Raw genomic sequence first — 18,807 nt, 5'->3', positions numbered from 1 at the left:
TATACCTGAAATAATAGGTGCATCCTCCTGATCTTGTCATCGATTGCACCAAGAGTTGCGCACTATCCAATAAGCCATACCATTAGCAGTTTTGCCCTATCCAATGTGATTAGCATACAGTGGTACCTATCTTCAAACTCATCATCCGCACGAGTCTTCATGGATGCTCTAAATTCATATCAAATATCATAAATGAGACCACATTATTTACAAAAAAAAAAACCTAGATTCCTATGCTACCTCTCGATAAGTCTCGAATGACTTGGAATCATAAACCCTGTGATTGTTGGTTGCTCTCAAAGGGCCTCAATAACATATTCACAATTTTGTAAGATTTGATAACTTGAAAAACATTATTGAGGAATATAATTGCTATCATTTGTAAGAAATGTTGAAATTTTATAAAGAATCGTTATACATATACAATGGCAACATATCAAAACCATGAGCACCATAATTTTTATTTGATTCAACTTTCAACAATCACTTTGAAATCACAACTCAATGGAATGTAACTACCATACTTGAAATAATATGTGCATTCCCCTAATCTTGCTTATGTAGAGATTATTTGAGCAATACCTGCATAAATAAGCTTGAAGCAAGTCCATAAATTCAAGGCCTAATGGATGGTTAACTAAGACTCTTTGCAAAATGGAAAGAGGAAAGTTTGAGCTTTCATACCTTTGAAGCTCATCCTAGTGTTCACAAGGAAGTCGCTCAAGTGGAGGGCCTTCAAGTACTGTCATTTTTCCACACAAATGATTGCAGTATGTCATGGCTGTCTAAGCTAAGTAGTAGTAAGACAACCTATTCAATTACAACTACAATGCAATAAGATCCTATTTTTATAATTCAATACTCTTGACCACATTGTTTCGTTGATAGTTAATTTCATATTTACTATCCATCGTGATTCTTCTCGATATGATTCTAGTGAATATGATTTGGAACATTCTTCCTCGTATCATATGCTTTGGCCAAAGACTCTTGAACCATATCTTAGAGTATTCTCCTTCCACTATGAAAGGTTAGAGATCATTTGTTGTACACTGACATGTCTCTATGAATAAATCAATGAGCTAACAATGCTAGGAACATACCCAAGATGAGGAGTGTACTCTCGTAGTGTGTCAGGCAGTGTGTACAAGGCCCAGGAATCTTGGTTACCCACAAGGTTACATTGTCAAATGCTTAAAGACGTACTCACAAGGTATATGTGGTCTTTCGGGTCAAAGAACTAATTTTCATTATTGCAACTAATTGGTTCTTAAATGACATGTAAGTTAGAACTTTTTGTTGATTGATGTTCTGTGTACTCAACATCCTTTGAAGCACCTATGTGTTTGTATTAGTGTTTAACACTAACAACTTAAGACTAATCATACTCCCAATGGAGTTGACATAACACATACCAGCCTTAACGGATTGCAATGCTTAATTGACAATCTTATGGCTATGAACCTTTTAGGAACGAACACAAGAGAAAGACCTCCTTGATCTAACTTACCTAGATCACTTCTTCCATAGATTGATTACATTCCTTGGATATTGTAATTGATTAAACACATAACACACAAATAGTGATTAACAATAAACATTTCTCTTCCATTAAAATAAAAAAGAGTTTAACAAAATAAGTATTCTAAAAGTTATTACATATGACGGCCAAGCTTGAGAATCTTCCACTTCACAAGTACAAAAATTAGACCACTTAGATCACTTCTACAACTCTCCTACTTGACAAAAGTAAGTGTTCCAAAAGCTATTACTTAGACACTTCTTTAAGGGCATACTTCTAATAATCTCCCACTTGCACTCAAAGCCATCTTCCCATGTATTGAACACCAATCTTTTCCATGTGATGATCAAGCTAGACTTGGGACATTGGCTTAGTTAGTGTATCTGCTGATGCAACCATGTGAATGTTGACTTTCCCTTCGGCAACATATCGTTTAATGATGGTATCCGCTATTATTCACATGTTGTATCCGCTATTACTCACACTCTCTAGCAATTGCCCACATGTTTGTATCCACTATTTGATGGTATAGTATTTTTATGGCCTCGTTTGTTCTACGAGATTAAATTGCAATAGATAACACACTAAAGTCAAGGCATGTCGGAGGAAGAAATGTAAAAATTGTATTCAACTTGAAGATGAATTACTTATTAAAGAAATCTGTCCAATCTAATATGTCTCACATCGAACATAAGACTTCTCACTTATAAGTAAAGAGGAATACCAATAGACCGTAGTACTAAGTGGTTTTTAATGCTTTTAATTAATTAATATTAATGGTTTTAAAAGAAAGAAAAAAAACTTGAAGGGTGGATTCATGAATTGGTGGCGGTTGATGGGTTGTGTCGTGTAGAATCGGGTTGTTGGGGAAGAAGATGCATATTGAAGGGTGGGGCTCTAAGGAGTCAGAGAGAGATGCAGATGGAGATTGAAGGGTGGGCTCACTCGGCATAAAAGATTATTTTCTTATTTTTAGTTGATTTATTTTATAATTTTTTTAATCAATGTGGACAAATTTAACTGCCACGTCGTCAATTAACAAACAACCTAACAGAATTTTTAACAGATATAGGAATTTAAATGAAATAATAAGTAAACATATAAAATTGAAATGTTTTAAAAATATTATATGAAGTTACAATTAAAATGTAATTAACCCTTTGAAATTGGAAGAAATGGCTGTGGGTTGAGTTGTTCATTTTATTATGATTATTATTTGTTTTATTGTTTTTAGTTGTTTATTTTTATTAACTAGTCAATTTTTAATTTCATAATTATGTGATAATTAAAACACACGTCAAGTGGAAAATTGGGGGTTGTCATGCCACTAAGCATATTATTATTGCACTTCTATAGTTAATCGGCTTATTTGGGCCGACATTTACCGCCTTTTCATTTTATCGTAAAATAAAATTTTTACTATCCTTAAAATCTCCAGAAATCTATCATTATGTTTGAATAATGGAAATAAATATAGAATTTTGGTAAAAGTCAGAATTTATAAATTGACAGACTCCAATTTTCTTGTTTGGATTCATAAACATAGAAATTTAGAATTTTCGCGTGGAAAAAAAACTTGGAATTTAGGACCTCTAAATCCCAAGTTCAAATTCAATGTAAATAGGTGTTATTTCTCAATTTATATGATTGAGAGTTTAAAAATAACAAATTTTGTATTCAATTCCATTGTTCTTTTAAGTTAACCAAATAAATAAAATATATAAATTTTAGAAAATAAAATCTTATTATTTTAATTTTTGTTATTTTAAAAATCTTTAATAATTTTAAATTTCCTTATCCAACGTAGAAACGTAGTGTAAATGTAACTGAAAAAATCCCCGCTCGCTGACAACCTCTTCATCACTGACTAGCTAATGAGTGATGACAGAGAGAGCCATGGCGGCCACCGTCTCCCACCTCCCCGCCTTCCTCTCCGTCTTCTCTCAGAAGAATCTCTTCCTCGTCGACCCCCAACACCAATCCACTCTCAGATTCACCGCCCAGCAACGCCGCCCAGAGCCGCCGCACTTCACGCTTCAAGCTTCTTCCGTCAGGAAGAAAACCAGGTCCGCATTTCCCGCTTCCACTTTTCTCTTTCATTTATCCACTTCTTCTCACTCGCGTTTTGGAAATTTCAGTAGGAAGGTAAAGAGCAATGCCGAGCTCTGCAATGAACTCCGGCAGTTCCTCACTGCCGTCGGACTTCCGGAATGTCACGTTCCGTCCTTGAAGGAGCTCTCGCAGCGCGGAAGGTATAAACTTCTTCGGTCACTTTTCTGATAAATTTTGTTTTGTTTTCCTCACCAGAATTTGATTCAAGTTGATTAGTTAGGGTTTATCTGTGAATTGAAGGGTTTGGTTGCAACTATAATTGCCTCTTTGATTTCTGAGAAGTTTTGATAACGTTCCGGTCATCGATTGCTGATTGCTTGTTGCCACTTTTGTTTTCTTCAACAAATTTTGACATTCGCTGTATCGGGTAGTATGTTTTTCATATTACATTACATGTATTGATATATGTAGTATTGACTCGGAGACTCCATAAATTGGATCAAGTCTGATGCTTTTTGTCATATCGAAAATAATGAACCAGGGATGACCTTGCAAACATTGTCAGACGGAGAGGATATAAACTTATAAGAGAGCTTCTTGCGGACTCAAGCAAAAAAGATACAATTGGTAAGGCCGATAATGTGTTTGCTGGAATTCAGGATGCAATTGATGATCGTAAGAAGATAGTAACAGGTCAACGTTTACGTTCGCAACCTTATTTTATAGTTTATGCAACTGTTACTGATACCCTCTTAACAATTTAAAAGGTCAGGATCAAGAGGTGAATGATTCGGTTGAGGATTTCTCTTCGTCAATTGAAGTTTCAGTCTTGGAAACTAATTCTGGTAGTTTGATTTCTCATCCCGATCCGAGCCGTGATGACAGTGGTTGTTTAACTGTGGAATCTTCAGCTGATTTGTATAAGTTGGAAGGTCATAGTGAGAAGGTGGATAATGTGAATGGAAGTGGTTCTGTGCCAACCAAATTTTCTGTAATGGAAAACCAATCCAGGAGTTCTGAAATTGGTCCACCCTTCAACTCTGACATTGATAGTAATACGCCTTCAGAAATTTCCACCCCTTCATCCTTGGGCGAACCTGATGATCTATCCTTGCCAACTACTGTTCACATCAAAGAAGCCAATACTTGTAGTAGTTCAAACGTTGGATTGGATCTGAACTCTGATGGATGTCCTGGCATGCCTGTAGAGCCTGCTGATGGTTTATCATTGGATGGAAAGGTCTTAGTTATATGTCAGGATGGGAAGGTTGACAATATGATTGATGAAGATTCCTCTTCAGCCGTAGTTTCCGGTTTGGAAGACCATTCTAGTTCAAATCTTGAATCAAGTCACAACTCTGATTACCATTACCCACCCTTAGAATCTCCACCCAATTTATCCTTAAAGGAAAAAGTGGCAAACTTTATGCAGAATGGAGACTTGGATGCAGTTGAAGGTAAGTTGCCTTAAGATGCCTTTCCTTCAAATTTGTTCACAATATAATTATGTTTAGCAACTCACGTAATTTATTTTTGGTTCATGTGCATTATCTGGTGATTCTTTTCTTGTTCGTTGTCACTGTTGATGTTTTTGAGCACTAAATCATTCCGATGTAAGCTTATCTTTCATGCTGTTTGTTACTAAATATGCTTACCTTCCATGCTATTTGTTACTACACACATGCTTCCCCTTCATTTTTCTTTCTCCTTTATTTCTTCATTTCTTTCAAATTTAATAATTACTTGGAGTTTCTTGATACAGATAATGTCTATGGCGTAGTAACTGAAAATAATGCTGAAGAAATCAAGGGTAGATTTGGAAACACTGAAGAAGTTCAATTAAGAACTCCTTCGGGGCACTCTAAAAATGTGCTTGATGGAAGGGATGCAACTATGGCAGTTGATCCCTCTCTTAGGTTGGTAACTTGTACATCTGTTCAAAGTTCCGTGTTTTCTTCTCTAATTATTATTGTTCCTTCCTTTCTGATTGTTGTTACTATTCAACCTCATTTTGTTCTAATTTCCCAAAGAGTGACATTTTAAGAATCCAAATTGTTAGGTTACCTTACGGAACTGGAACTCAAATGTGATGCATGACTGAACAATGTAGACATAGTTGTCAACTTCTGCAGTGCATCAGTGTTTTAGTGTATTCTTAAAAAGAACTTTTTTATGTTTATAAAGTAGGGATGATAGTTCACCAGCTGAAGGGCTAAGTTCTCTATATGACAAGGATTTGGATGTTAAGGTAATTACTTAACTCAAAACTATGCTACTTGCAACATCAACTTTGACAACAGTATTGCGTTTACTATTGTGTTTTTGGTTTACAGACAAACGAAAGAGACTATGAACTCGATGTTAGTCATCTCAAGTTTATGCTGGTACTATTCTCGTAAAGTTCTGCTTACACATTGAGCTTTCTACTTGAATTGTTGATTATAATTTCGATTATATTCCTTTTCTTAGCATCAGAAGGAGATCGAATTGTCATGGTTGAAAGAACAGATTAAGAAAGAACAGGTATATTAGCTATTTTGGAGGTTCCTTTATACGGCATGACCTTGTTCACTGTATTGCAACATAGAAATATGTATGATGCATTTGATTTTGCTTGTGTTTGCATGCAATTTTTTCTGTGTGAGTTTCATATGATCACTGATCTGATTATAGTGCATTTTACTTCTTCCTTTAGCTTGCTTTGTCAAACTTGCAAACCAAGGCTGAAATGGCAATCAGCAAAGCACAAAAGCTTGTCTCTGAAAAAGATGCAGAGTTACTTGCTGCTGAAGAAAGCCTTTCAGGATTAGTGGAGGTATCACATCTACTATTTTGCTGGACTTATTTTCGTGTATGTGTAATTATGCTATTAGAGCATTTTGGCAGTGAGTAGGATGTTTTCTAAGCAATGAGAAGCCCATTGCTGACTCTTCATCATTCATGCATAAACAAATTCTCATACATGCATTTTTTGACAAGAATAAAAATTAAAAAATCTCATACATACACTGACAGCATTTGTATGACATTACAATTAGAGTTTGAACTTACTGATTCTGAGATAATTAAAAACTATGTTGGCAATTGACAGATCTTTCGTTGTGAAGGGTAGAAAAGAAATAGTGAGAGAGTGAGTGAGAGAGTGAGACTGAAACTACTGATAAGATTGTTGGTTATAATTAAAATTTAAAAGTATGTTACACCTGATGATCGGAATTTCCTGACCTCATCAGGTTGAGATCCAGTACGAGGGAGATGGCGAGATTGTGGAGGTGACTGGTAGCTTCAATGGTTGGCATCATCAGATTAAAATGGATCCAGAGTCATCATCTAGTATCATAGAACCCTTGAGGTCTTGACACGCTCTTTCTCTGTATAATTTGGCTTTAAACTTTTATTGTATCTTGTTACTTCGGTTGTGCCTAATTTGCATATTATCTTTCCTGAAGAGTGAAGATTCATCATATTCAGTCGACATATTATTGTCGGTTATTATTAATCTTCCCTTTTATGGTCGTGCTATTTCTTCATTTAATTTTTAATATGCTTGATGCTCAATATATTAGTTGAGTAATTAGCTTACTGATCATCAGGACTACATTTTCGTGCAGGAAACCCAAACTTTGGTCAACAATGCTGTGGCTTTATCCAGGGACATATGAGGTGAGTACATCTAGCAGCTAAACATTATGAACCGTTTTTTCGTTGGCAAGGAGAGTGTGAACCTTGAATAACTGTATCTAAAGTGTGATATTAACTGCAGATAAAATTCATTGTTGATGGCCAATGGAAGATTGATCCTCAAAGAGAGTCAGTTACCAGGGGTACCATATGTAACAACATTCTCCGCGTTGACAGATGAATTGGCTCTGGCTGGGAGGTCACTATCTGCCTTTAACCGTGGTATATAACTACACTAAATATACGTCTCACTTTCACAGTCAAAATCAAATGCAAATGATGATTCTTGCAATGGATAGGTTTTTTTTTTTTTTTTTTTTTTTTTAAGATTCTCGCTTGTTGAACTTAGCTGGTAAAAATTTATTTCTGTTCTTGTTGATCATACTCTTATTTAGGTTGAAAGTGTTGCAGACAAGGAGCCAAATCATCTACTATTTATTTGGCCTGCTGTTTAGGTAAAGAGGCAAAAGTGAAGTTGAAGCAACCTAATCCTATGCCATCGGAACAAGAAAGTGAATTGAAGAAGAGACAAGCAGGCAAAGTCAAGGATCTATATGGTCTTATTCCGCGCAATGTATATATCTGCTACTCGCCATGGCTTTCAATTCCTAATTTATTCTTTTTCCTGGTAGGATTGTCTTGATAATCCTTTTCAAGAGATTCTCTGTTCTTTATGATATTAGTTGGCTTAAAGTAAATAATTAGAAAATTAGTTTCAGAGTATCTGCTTATGAATAACGAAATGTTAGTTTTTTCTTCTTTTTCTTCTCTTTTTAGGAAAGACTCGATATACTCATAACCACGGCCGAAGCCAAGGGCAGTAGAGAAAGCCATGAACAGGATAACCAGCAAAGCATAGGTAACCAAAGAGAAAATAAGGGAAAACACCGAGAGACGTGGCATAAGAGACCGAAACGTCATCCCCTTACAGACTCCCAAAACTAGGTCTAGCTCGGAGGGCGAGGAATGTGTGACCGAGTGTGGGGAGGAGGAGGAGTCGTCCATGGGATGTGCGACAGAATGTCCTGCTGTCCAGGGACACGCCGAGCGGTTTTTACCCTTGTAAGTTGTAAAATCCCAAAAAGCCGAAGTGGCACCAGTGCTAGCATGAAGAGTTCGTGTGGGCGACAGTTGCTTGTTAGGATTGCACCTGGCCTTCCAAATGTACCAAATAGGAAAAAGCGATGTGGGTAAGGGATCGCAATCTATCCTCCTTACTTCCCAGGTCGTCTGACAAAACCGCACTGCTACATTACTTAGATGCAAGGTTTCAAGATTTGCTTTGTTGTCGAACAACACTATAAACTTTAAAGGCAATCAACTGTATACGAAAACGGTTTTGACTGCTACAAAACTAAGGTTCTAAAAGACGTTGGGCGTTAGTTAGGCGACGGGCTGAGGCTTAGTGCCTAGGTGGGAGCTTAGGCAGATTTAAGTAAATTTATTATATATCGTATAAATAAGTGTTTGTGTTTGCTTATACTTCAAAAATACATTGGAATACATAAATTGCAAAATAGAATGACATATAGATTATAAAGTATAGAACATAATAAAAACATGGGGAACAAGCATATAATGTGTGTTTTTTCCAAGTATCCAACAAGTTTCTTACAATTTATTAAAAAAAAAATGCAAAACGAAAATTACGTATTTTTTTTATCTATATGAGAGTCGTGGCCTAGGCAGGGTGCCTAAGCAGGTCTAAGCGCTATTTCTTAATTTTCAAACTCTTAGGGATTAATCGGGGGTAGTCTCCAACAACCTAGCGCCTAGGCTCTAGGGATGAATTAAGGCGATTTTCAACCTGCTAGCACCTAGATGGGGCCTAGACGGTCTCAAGCGGAATTTTTTTTCCGAGTAGTCTACAAAACAAATATAAGCTCAGAGCATTGGGAAATTGGCCTATCTAGAGATTACGTCAATAATGAACGTTATTGCGGTGATATATAAAGTTAATACGTGTTGTGATGTATTTTTAATTCTTTTTATATCTAATTGCTTGATTGATTTGAAACACTAACACAAAAATCCTCCCATCACAGAGACAGACTCCAATGACCAAAATGTCCAGAAAGAGATGGGTTTTATAGATTGTAAGGTGTTCGTGTGGAAACCACGTGGAAATGTCATTGCTAGTTGCTGTCCATCCCATAGTATACCAATTAACTCACGGTCGTGACTCCTTCCACTAGTACAAAAAACAATTTGCGTGACGCAGGTACCTTCCTTGCGCAAAGTCAAAGAACGTTGCCTGAAAATTAGCCCAACGAAACCTGCGTCGCGTTCCAATCGTCACGCAAAGGCAGTGAAAGCAGGGTTTGCGCGACGAAGAGAGCACATGCGTCACGCAAAATGTCTTTGTGCAACGCAGGATATTTCTTCGTCGCGCAAACCCTTATTTGTTTGTTTTTTGACAAAAATATTTTTTATTTAATTTTTTATAAATATTGTAATTAAATTATAAAAATAATTAATAAACCAAGAAAAAGTTTTTAATTATAAAATATATGAAAATGTACATACAAGATGTCCGAACATAAAAGAAAAAACTACGAGTAATCTTCTAGGTTTGATACATCAGGCTACTGAGTATCAACTGGGCGAAGTGGTTAGGAGGTCGAAGGTGGAGCAATATTAGGTGCTGGCATCGGGATTTTGTTGGAAGTATGCCCACAAAGCCACTCATTTGATGTAATAGCTTTTTGGAATACTTATTGTGTTAAACTATTATATGTTTAATGAAGTGACACGCCCCGATCCAAGAATCAAGGTGTGCTGGCCGTCACGTGAGCGTGACGTAACCAAAAGTACGATGCGGAAGCAAAAGATAAAAGAAATACGAAGGAATAAAAACCAACTACTAGCAATAATATCTGATAGGAGCATATTTATGCGACTTAGTTGGCTTGTTCTTGTGCATTTATGTCGTGTTTCCTTAGTTATTTTAATGTTTAAAGTCATTTTCGTGTGTTTTCAGATTTTAAGGACAAAGTAGGCAAGAAGATGCATTTTGGAGCATTTTGGAGCAAAATGGACCTTGGAATGCATGTCACATATTTGGAACCAAGGTTTGGACGAAATTGAAGACTTAAAGAGGCTAAGAATGTGAAGAATTAGTGTACAAAGGATCATGAACTCAGCCACAAAAGGACACACATCCTTGCCATGCAATCCACATAGCATTCCCTTTGGATTCCCATGCATGCTTAATCATCATTGTCCCCTAAAATATTTCTGATTTCATGCCTCAATACACTCAATTATCACACTCAATTGCTGCATACCTCTTGTTCCCTTCACCCATCAGATTTCACAACCATTCCATGGACCAATTGATGCTCTATCATCCACATTTGGGATCCAATGCCTTGTGCAACACATGTTGCTGCACCTTTAACTAATTTCTGAAACATTTCACCTCCCCTTTTCATTTCCATGCAATGAACACAATCATTCATGCTCCCTAGCTGAAATACCACTCCATTTTACCCTCCATACTTTGCATCATTGCTCCATTTTCATCCTTGGACCATTGCACACCACAAATTCACCCTCCTTGCTGTGCATTTCCCCACTGCCTAATCGGATTCTCTAGGGTTTTTGGGGCCTATATATACATGTTTACAACCCTTGGCAAAGGGTTGAACCTCCCATATTCATCATTCATGCAGAAAATTCGTCCATACTCACCCTAGGCAGCAAAACACCCCAAAAACACCATTCTAGTGCCCAGAAAACATAACAGCCACTCCACCTTATTCCACCATCTTTGCCGAGTTCTCTACCACCCTCCAACCATCAAACACTCCTCCACACTCACCCTAAACCTTTCCATACCATTCCCCATCCATTCTACACCCATAAACTACCCAAAACCTGTCCATAACCCAATCTGCCGCAAGCAAGGGAAAGGAGGAATCTTGGATGCACTTGCTGCCAAGTTGGAGCATTCTAGGTGTTTTCTTTCTTTGGATTTTAATGTCTAGTTCATGTAATCTTTGTTTTGCTTTAAGTATGATTGGCTAATTTCGTTTTTGGCTAAGGGTGTATTCAAAACCATGATTATATATGTGAAATGAGTTGATTACTTCCAGTTATTGTTACATAAGTCGTGAATACAATTTGCTTAACCATTTGATTTAGAACTTATTCTTGTATGTTGATTGAGAGTGCACGCTTAATTTGCATGCTTGAATTTGATGCTAGGATATAAATTTGTTTCACCTAATCGTTATGAATTTATATTCGTAAGTAGTGAAGGTCGCTAGTCACGATCGTGTTAAGTAGATTCCTAGCAAGAGTATCATGCTTTTCATAGTTACGAATGCCTTGTCGATGCTTATGATTTCCAAAGAACGTAATGATTCTAACTTGTGTCTTTATCATGCTATTCATATAAAGAACTTGTTAGGAATAATTTGTTTGCGATGCATATTCATCCAATTCAATGATCCTAGGGAAATCTGAAGGTTAATTTAAGCGGACCTAATTAACTTGGAGTGTTGAGGTTCATAACTTATTCAATTGATAACTAGAAATCGATTTAGGTTGCATATATTTCATGTGTGGAGAAGAACCCCTTAGCCATTCCATCATCCATTGATTCTTCATAACTTTGTATTACAATCTGTTTCTCTTACAATCTGCCATTTAAGTTTATTTTCATCCAAATCAAATCCCCAATTATTTTGAATTCCTAGATTAATTGGAAAGTGTGTTGGTTTATGTTTTTAAGTGTTTTGGTACAAGTTAAAACCCAAATTCGTCCAATTTGATGCTTTGTGTTCAAAACTGCCCAGAAAGTGGTTTTTAGGCAGTTTTGAGTGTTTGATTGCTGTTTTGATTCTTTTGGTTCGTTTTAGAGTTTAGTTTTGCATTTTTTGAGTCTAATCTAGTGCTTTAAACTTTGTTTTTACATTTCTAAGTCAGTTTTCAAGTGTTTAGCAATCCCTCCTAATCCCCGGTCTAGAACGATCCCTATTTACATACTTTGCTACAATTGATAAAAAGAGGGTTTAATTTTGTGTGTTAACTTATTTTTCACATCAATATCCAACTAACATGCTAGAGTGAGTTTAAGTATGAAACACACATATTCAGAGCATAAGTACTAAGTGCAGTCAAGTAGGACCATAACTAAATTACAACACCCGAAGGTGAGTCCTACATTTAAGTAGTCTGTCAGTACGCCCTGGGAATCCTCATGGGCCACCAACGCTGTTAACCAGAACCTAGAGGGATGCAAAACAAGATTGAGTGGGTCAGTAAAACAAAGCTTTTCGAAAATATTTCATAAAACAACACTTCTAACCCCTCACTGTAGAAAATAGTATATATATAACCATATAACAACAATTAACTCAAATCACAAGTCTTTAACACTTTTCAAGAATATGCCATGCTATGATTCAAAACATGATAAGGATGCATCAATATAACAGGTGAAATACTGAATCAACCGAAGACCCTGCAGCTGTCCTGTATGGTTAATTCTATAGCTCAATATCCAACTTAACCGGAGTCACTATTGTGACCTGTACGACACTACTCTTCACATAAATCGGAACTACCTGAAGTAGTCTGTACGATAAGAATGGTGTAAGAATATGCTCTAGTGCTTCTCTCATCAACAGCTGTATAATAATCTAAAGTCACCTACAAGTCGGAACCACCTCTAATGGTCTGTACGACATGTCGGAACCACCTCTAATGGTCTGTTCGACATGCACCTACTTGGATCCAAGATGAGTGCGTAGTGCGGGATGAATAATATAAGCACTAACACCAAGGGTGCAGGTTATGAGCTCTCAACACAATTCACATCATCAATAAACCATATGAACATAAAACTCACCTGATACTCACCTGTGCGTCCACAACACCATTTCACATATATGTATCAAATAATAACTCATATATTTCATATAATATGCATGCACGGCATTTTAAAACATACTTTCATTTATATTCAATTTCTGGGAAAAATCAGTTGTATATAGGTATAAACAGAAAATAACTGCCCACTCACTGGTATGTCGAAAGGTCGTAACCCCCGTGACGCCCTTGAACGCGCTCGTCCTCGGGATAGGTCTCACCTATATGCGAAACAACTATAAAAACGTTATTTAAAGCACATAACCAACAATACGTAATAACTTCTCATACGATGCTCAATTTGGGTATATGAATATACCACAGTGACCTACTTGACGTCACGGACGTCGAGATATTTTTAGAAAAAAATTTCAATGCCGCATGCACCCCCACGCGTCGGGAGGGGCACGGACCCACACGCCCCCACGCGCGTCATCTCCTTCCTCCAGTCGCCAGACTGGTTTCGCCGGCGTTGGAAAACTGGGGATTTTTCAAACTTCATTTTCTCCGTCAATTCTCAACCATTTTTTACGCAATTTATACCAAAATGAAGCCCTAAGCACCTAGAATCACGATGTACTAATTTAAGGCTAAAAAACACACGAAATCTCACCGGAGAAAATCCAAGAAAACTGGCCAACTTCGAACCCTACGATCCCGATATCCAAAACCTTCAAACTAAGTACTCCGAGCTTCCTTAGGACCTCACTAAGCTCCCTGTAAGCTTAGAATTCCCTGAAAATCAACAATTCATGTGTGCATGAACAGTGACATCAAACTGGGTTACGGTTTCAACGTGATTTCGAGGGTTCCCAATTCTAAAAATAGTACCATTCAATTCAGGAAGTTGCAAGGATGAAGGAACTCACATTTTTTACGTCGATCCGTGAAGATTTGAGGGTTTTTGGTTCTTGACCGTACAAGTTCGAGAGGGAGAGAGAGAAAGAGTGAACTGAGAGGGAAGAGAGAGAGGGCACGGGATAGGAGAGAGAGTGTGAGGTTTGTTTTGAGTGTGTGTGTCCTTCCCCTAACCACACAAAATGCAAACCAATTTTTTAATCCAACTCAATTTTTCCAAAAACTTAGGAATGTATGAATTATTCAAATTAAGCAAGTCACACATACCTTAGTAACCTTTAAGAGCAATTCCGTCAAATCACATCCACGATAACTAAATTTTCGGGACGAGCTATGACATGAAGGGCAAAGCTTAATGTTAATCACTATTTATTGTATTATGTGTTTAAGCAATAAGGGAATCCAAGGAATGTATTTAATCTAAGAGAGAAGTGATCTAAGTAAGTTAGATTAACAAGATCTTTTTCTTATGTTCATTCCTAAAACGTTTATAGCCATAGGATTGCCAATTGGGCATTGATAATCCGCTAAGGTTAGTATGTGTGATGTTAACTCAAGCGTGAGTATGACTAGTCTTAAGTCATTTAGTGTTGGACACTAAAAAACACATAGGTGCTCAAAAGGTAATTGAGTACACTGAACTACGATCAAAAGAGAGTTCGAACATACATGTCATGTAAGAACTCGTAAGTTACAATATGCAAAGTAGTCTTTTGACCTGAGGCATCATAGATGTCTAATGGTTAGGTCCTTGATCTTTAATTATGTCACAGGCATTTCATCGAGAGTGTCTACGACATTGTTGGGGTCAAGCTATCTAGTCATGTAGGAATATGAATGCACAATAAGGGATCTCTAACCTTCCATGGTGGAAGGAGAATACTCTGAGATATGATTCGGGAGTCTTTGGCCAAAGCATACGAATGTGACTTTGGAAGTTTGTTCCAAATCATATTCAATTGAATCATATAAAGAAGTATCACATTGGATATAGTAGACATGAAACAAACTATCACTCAAACAATGTGATTAAGAGTATTGTATTAGAGAAGGACTATATATTGTAATTATAACTGGATAGGTTCTCCAACCATTTCTACTTAGCTTAGGTAGTCATGACATACTACTAGGTGTCACTCATGATTTGTGGAAGCCCTGAAGATTAGCAAACTCTAATCTCCATCAAAGGGAGAATTGAAATGTGGTTTCAATTCACAATCGATCATTAAGAGTAACAATCGCCTATTGCCTCACTAATTGGAACCTAATGGATCGTACACCGAGTAAGGATGAACGTGAAGAAATATAAATGAGATGGATAAGCAATTCAATGGTTTAATTGAGAATGGTCATGATTAATTAATTAGTTAATTAATTATACGAAAGGTTCGTATTGGGCTTTCAATTTAGTTTCGGGTCTCGGGGCCCCAAAAGTGTTTTGGTCCACAAGGCCCATTATGTTTAGGTTGTATGACAACTAAAACAAAATGGGCAATTAGCCCAATAACAAAGTCAAGGCTGGCCATAAGGGGGAGTGGAAGCAAACTTGGATTAATTGCAAGTTTGCCACTCACATGTGAGGTAGTATAAAGTCATCTTTACAGGTTTTACTCACTAGGGTTTTCTTGAGGCAAAGAAGAGAAACATTTTCTCTTTTTTTTCTCTATAGAGGCCGGCCACTTAAGGAGACTTTTACTAGCATAAAAAATCTCTCTAAGTCATCCATCTTCTCTTCACACTAAATCCTTGGTATGGAGAATTAGAGACACTAAACCTTTGGTGTTCTTGGAGATCCTTTCCTCACATCCTCAAGGAGCAAAGGAGTATCAAAAGGAAGAACATCACAAGGAAGATCTAAGGAGCTAGGAGATGACTTGAAGGCCCTCCACTTGGGTGAATCCCTTGTGTAAACAAGGATGAGCTTCAAGGGTAATGAATCTCAAAATCCTTTCTTCTCTTTAATGTTGTTAAAAAGTCTTGTGTTTCACCATTCACTAGGCTTTGAAAGTCATGGGTTTTAGAATTGTTTTTGAATGCATGCTTACTTTAAAGTGTTATTAGTTTGCTTATGTGTTCAAATGTTCTCATATGTTCTTAGGTAGGACAAAAATTTTCCTACAGATTTGGAGGCCGGACATCTGTAAGGCCCGTACAATCATACTCATCTGCTTGCCCTGGGCCACAAACTGACCTTTTATGGTTGCCACTTCCTCTTTCAGGGCGTTAACCTGTCATGTGGCCGATCTGGAAGAGGAGGCACCCGTCTCAAAAACCCGCGCCTTCCCTATACACCGAACAATCTTGCCATGACGATGACCGAACTTCTGATCCAGGACCTTAGTTAGGATCTAAAGACCTGGATCCTCCGGTACAGTGACGTCCTCAATCGGGATCTTCGGAGGAAGCTGCGATGCTGATTCTTGGAGAATAGCAGCGCATTTTTCCACCATAGCAGCCTATAATAGTAAAGAAAAAACATATAATGTTTAATAACAATATATAATTAATATTTTAATGATTTATAAATATAAGAATAATAACAATTACATATACTTACATGAAGCTGCTTAGTGGTCTCATTGCCGGGTCGAACGTAAACGTCCTTGAACGTGTTGATCTCTGTGAACTTAGAACACTGCTAAAGAAAAAAACATTAAGACAATTTTATTAATAAAAAATAAATTGTATAAAATTTCAAAATTAATATACTTTTACCTGACGTTGCGCCTTAACCCTATACGAAAAAGGCATCGAACCAGAATGGTGGAGAAGTGTCTTTGACTCTCGAACTTTGTTGCTAGTAACAAATTTCTTTTGTTAAACTTACAATATACATGTTAGGGCGACTATTTGAAAGAAATTATTAAAAAAATCTTAAAAAATAAATAAAACCGTAATAAATTATTATTAAAATATTATGTACATACCATAAATTTTCGGTCCGTAAAATGTTTGTAGAGCCACTCCCAATCCTCCGGCTAGTCCACCAACTCAGTTAGGCAACCCTCTAGGTGAGCAATCTCCGGATCATCCCATAGCTTAAAATGCACGTGAAGATCGCTCTTCCAATGTTTATACCAGGTTGCTAAGGTCTCCTCTAAGTAGGCGATGGCCTCGGGGGATATGACCTGAAGACCAGAATTGACCTACAAATATGAAAAACAATAAAATAATAGTAAGAAATTTAATAATATTAAGATAATATACTTTGGTTTATAATATTTGTAAACAAAATTAAAAAAAAATTGATAGAGGCTAAAAATTAATTTACTAACTAACAACTTGTCTTGCACAAGTTTATTCGTCTCCTCGGGAATTTGTGCCCAAGACTCCCACTGCACATGACAACACCACCAAATAACATAACCACAACTAGTAACGACGCTGCTATGCTGCTGTGAGGTAGCCGCTCCACAATGTCTTGAGTCATACGCAATCTTGATCAAGGCGGCGTACATACATACGCTCTGTGCCGGCTTCAGCATTCAATTAGGCCCCATGGTGTTTTTTTTAGCTACCCAAAAAAACTTAAATGGTGAAAACCCTAAGCTTAAATTTCTACAGAAAATTCGGCAAAACCTCCCCTAATAGTATATCATTTACCTAAACCTTAAAACAGTAATTCACAACCCGCAACACATTTTCACAATCATAAAAATAATAGTTTTAAAATGAAAAAAAATACAACGTAGTGAGAATTAGAAAAAACTACATGGTTGGGAGCCCCCACCCTTGACTTTGGATGCCGAAGAAGTGTGATCAGAAGGCTCCGGATCGCGGCAAAGCTGGTGAGGTCACTGTGCACTGAGTGGCTGAACCGACACTGATGACGTCGATGATATGGGCACCTGGGACGCCGTAGGAGTAACCTCAACAAGGGGTTTAAGCTCCCCAATCAATGGAGCACTCATACCTGGAGCAGTAGATGTTGATAATGCGGGAGGCGCATTGGTCACACTCCGACGACGAGTGATCAACTGCGACATCTATACACTTTTTGAACCATAAAATTATAACATTAGAAACTAATCCTTTGTTGCATTTGAAACTAATCAATTAGCAACCAAAGTAATATCATATCCTTTCTTGCATTTGTTCACATATATATATATAAAGCAGTAGTGCAACGGTAGAAACAATAATAATTAAAGATGTCAACTATACTTTAAACCAATGGGATCAGATGTTCTGTTTATGTGTATCTTGATTATTTTGCTCGCAATCATGATGCGTTCTTTATGTGCAACGGAGCTCTATTTTATATTTTTATTATTAAAATAAGTGCAGCAAACAAAGTGGCCATAGAACATGGTACGCAAGTTAACATGATGAAGATCAATTTAATCTGTCGTATTTTTATTTGTCATAAAATACATGTAAGAAAACAATTCTAAGTATCTATATACTTGATGTTTATCCAAAAGCTATCTTCAAACACATTGACAATATTCTTAGTGTAGTTATTAAATTCTATACTTGCAATCTAACTAAGAAAGCTTTAATTATCATGGCCTATCTCACATGGACAAATCAATCATCAAACATAGACAGTCCTTATGCACCTAATTATACAGCATGGGAAGCATGACAATGACAGCCTTACTGAGACCCCCTTAATTCATCCTCAAAATATATAATTTTTCTATTAACTTTATATTTACTTTAATAATAATCAATTTGATTTCTTTATGATTTTTTGCATTGAAAAAAAACACAACTTTGACACTACAAGGTATCGAACTATTTCAACCAAAAACTAACATTAAAAATTTGCAAATTTCTTGAGACTTTGTTCTAGATTTAGGTATTCATTGAAG

The 18,807-nt window shown here is 36.8% G+C and overlaps 1 protein-coding gene and 1 pseudogene across 9 annotated transcripts; one reads left to right on the top strand and one right to left on the bottom strand.

Annotated features, from left to right (window-relative positions):
- The first annotated feature begins 3,334 nt into the window (after nucleotides 1-3,334).
- Nucleotides 3,335-8,609, top strand: LOC126619488 (protein PTST homolog 3, chloroplastic-like). Of its 9 annotated transcripts, none has more exons than XR_007622079.1 (14): nucleotides 3,335-3,588; nucleotides 3,661-3,774; nucleotides 4,116-4,267; nucleotides 4,342-5,031; nucleotides 5,337-5,490; nucleotides 5,759-5,822; nucleotides 5,908-5,958; nucleotides 6,044-6,097; nucleotides 6,270-6,389; nucleotides 6,808-6,926; nucleotides 7,186-7,237; nucleotides 7,338-7,477; nucleotides 7,651-7,829; nucleotides 8,033-8,609. XR_007622079.1 is itself a non-coding variant. In XM_050287882.1 (13 exons), exons 1-12 carry the CDS (start codon nucleotides 3,404-3,406, stop codon nucleotides 7,434-7,436), a joined length of 1,851 nt encoding a protein of 616 aa, XP_050143839.1. In that variant the 5' UTR covers nucleotides 3,335-3,403; the 3' UTR covers nucleotides 7,437-7,477; nucleotides 7,651-7,978. The 9 variants fall into 9 exon arrangements, 7 of the variants coding, with proteins under 7 accessions (XP_050143839.1, XP_050143843.1, XP_050143841.1 ...); XR_007622078.1 differs by having other exon boundaries at nucleotides 7,651-7,883; XM_050287882.1 differs by lacking the exon at nucleotides 8,033-8,609 and having other exon boundaries at nucleotides 3,664-3,774; nucleotides 7,651-7,978.
- Nucleotides 8,610-9,840: 1,231 nt separating this feature from the next.
- LOC126619493 (uncharacterized) lies at nucleotides 9,841-18,045 on the bottom strand (annotated as a pseudogene).
- Nucleotides 18,046-18,807: the final 762 nt, after the last annotated feature.

Source organism: Malus sylvestris, chromosome 4 (assembly GCF_916048215.2).
Source record: "Malus sylvestris chromosome 4, drMalSylv7.2, whole genome shotgun sequence".
Taxonomy (NCBI): domain Eukaryota; kingdom Viridiplantae; phylum Streptophyta; class Magnoliopsida; order Rosales; family Rosaceae; genus Malus; species Malus sylvestris.
Note: the sequence above shows the minus strand (reverse complement) of the source record. Positions and strands in the feature narration are given on the sequence as shown.

Bases quoted from the DNA above. Each gene is read 5' to 3' on its own strand.
- LOC126619488 (XM_050287881.1), top strand. From the start codon at position 3,404: ATGACAGAGAGAGCCATGGCGGCCACCGTCTCCCACCTCCCCGCCTTC. The intron at 3,589-3,660 runs GTCCGCATTTCC...TGGAAATTTCAG, and splicing joins TCCGTCAGGAAGAAAACCAG to TAGGAAGGTAAAGAGCAATG. The intron at 3,775-4,115 runs GTATAAACTTCT...ATAATGAACCAG, and splicing joins GAGCTCTCGCAGCGCGGAAG to GGATGACCTTGCAAACATTG.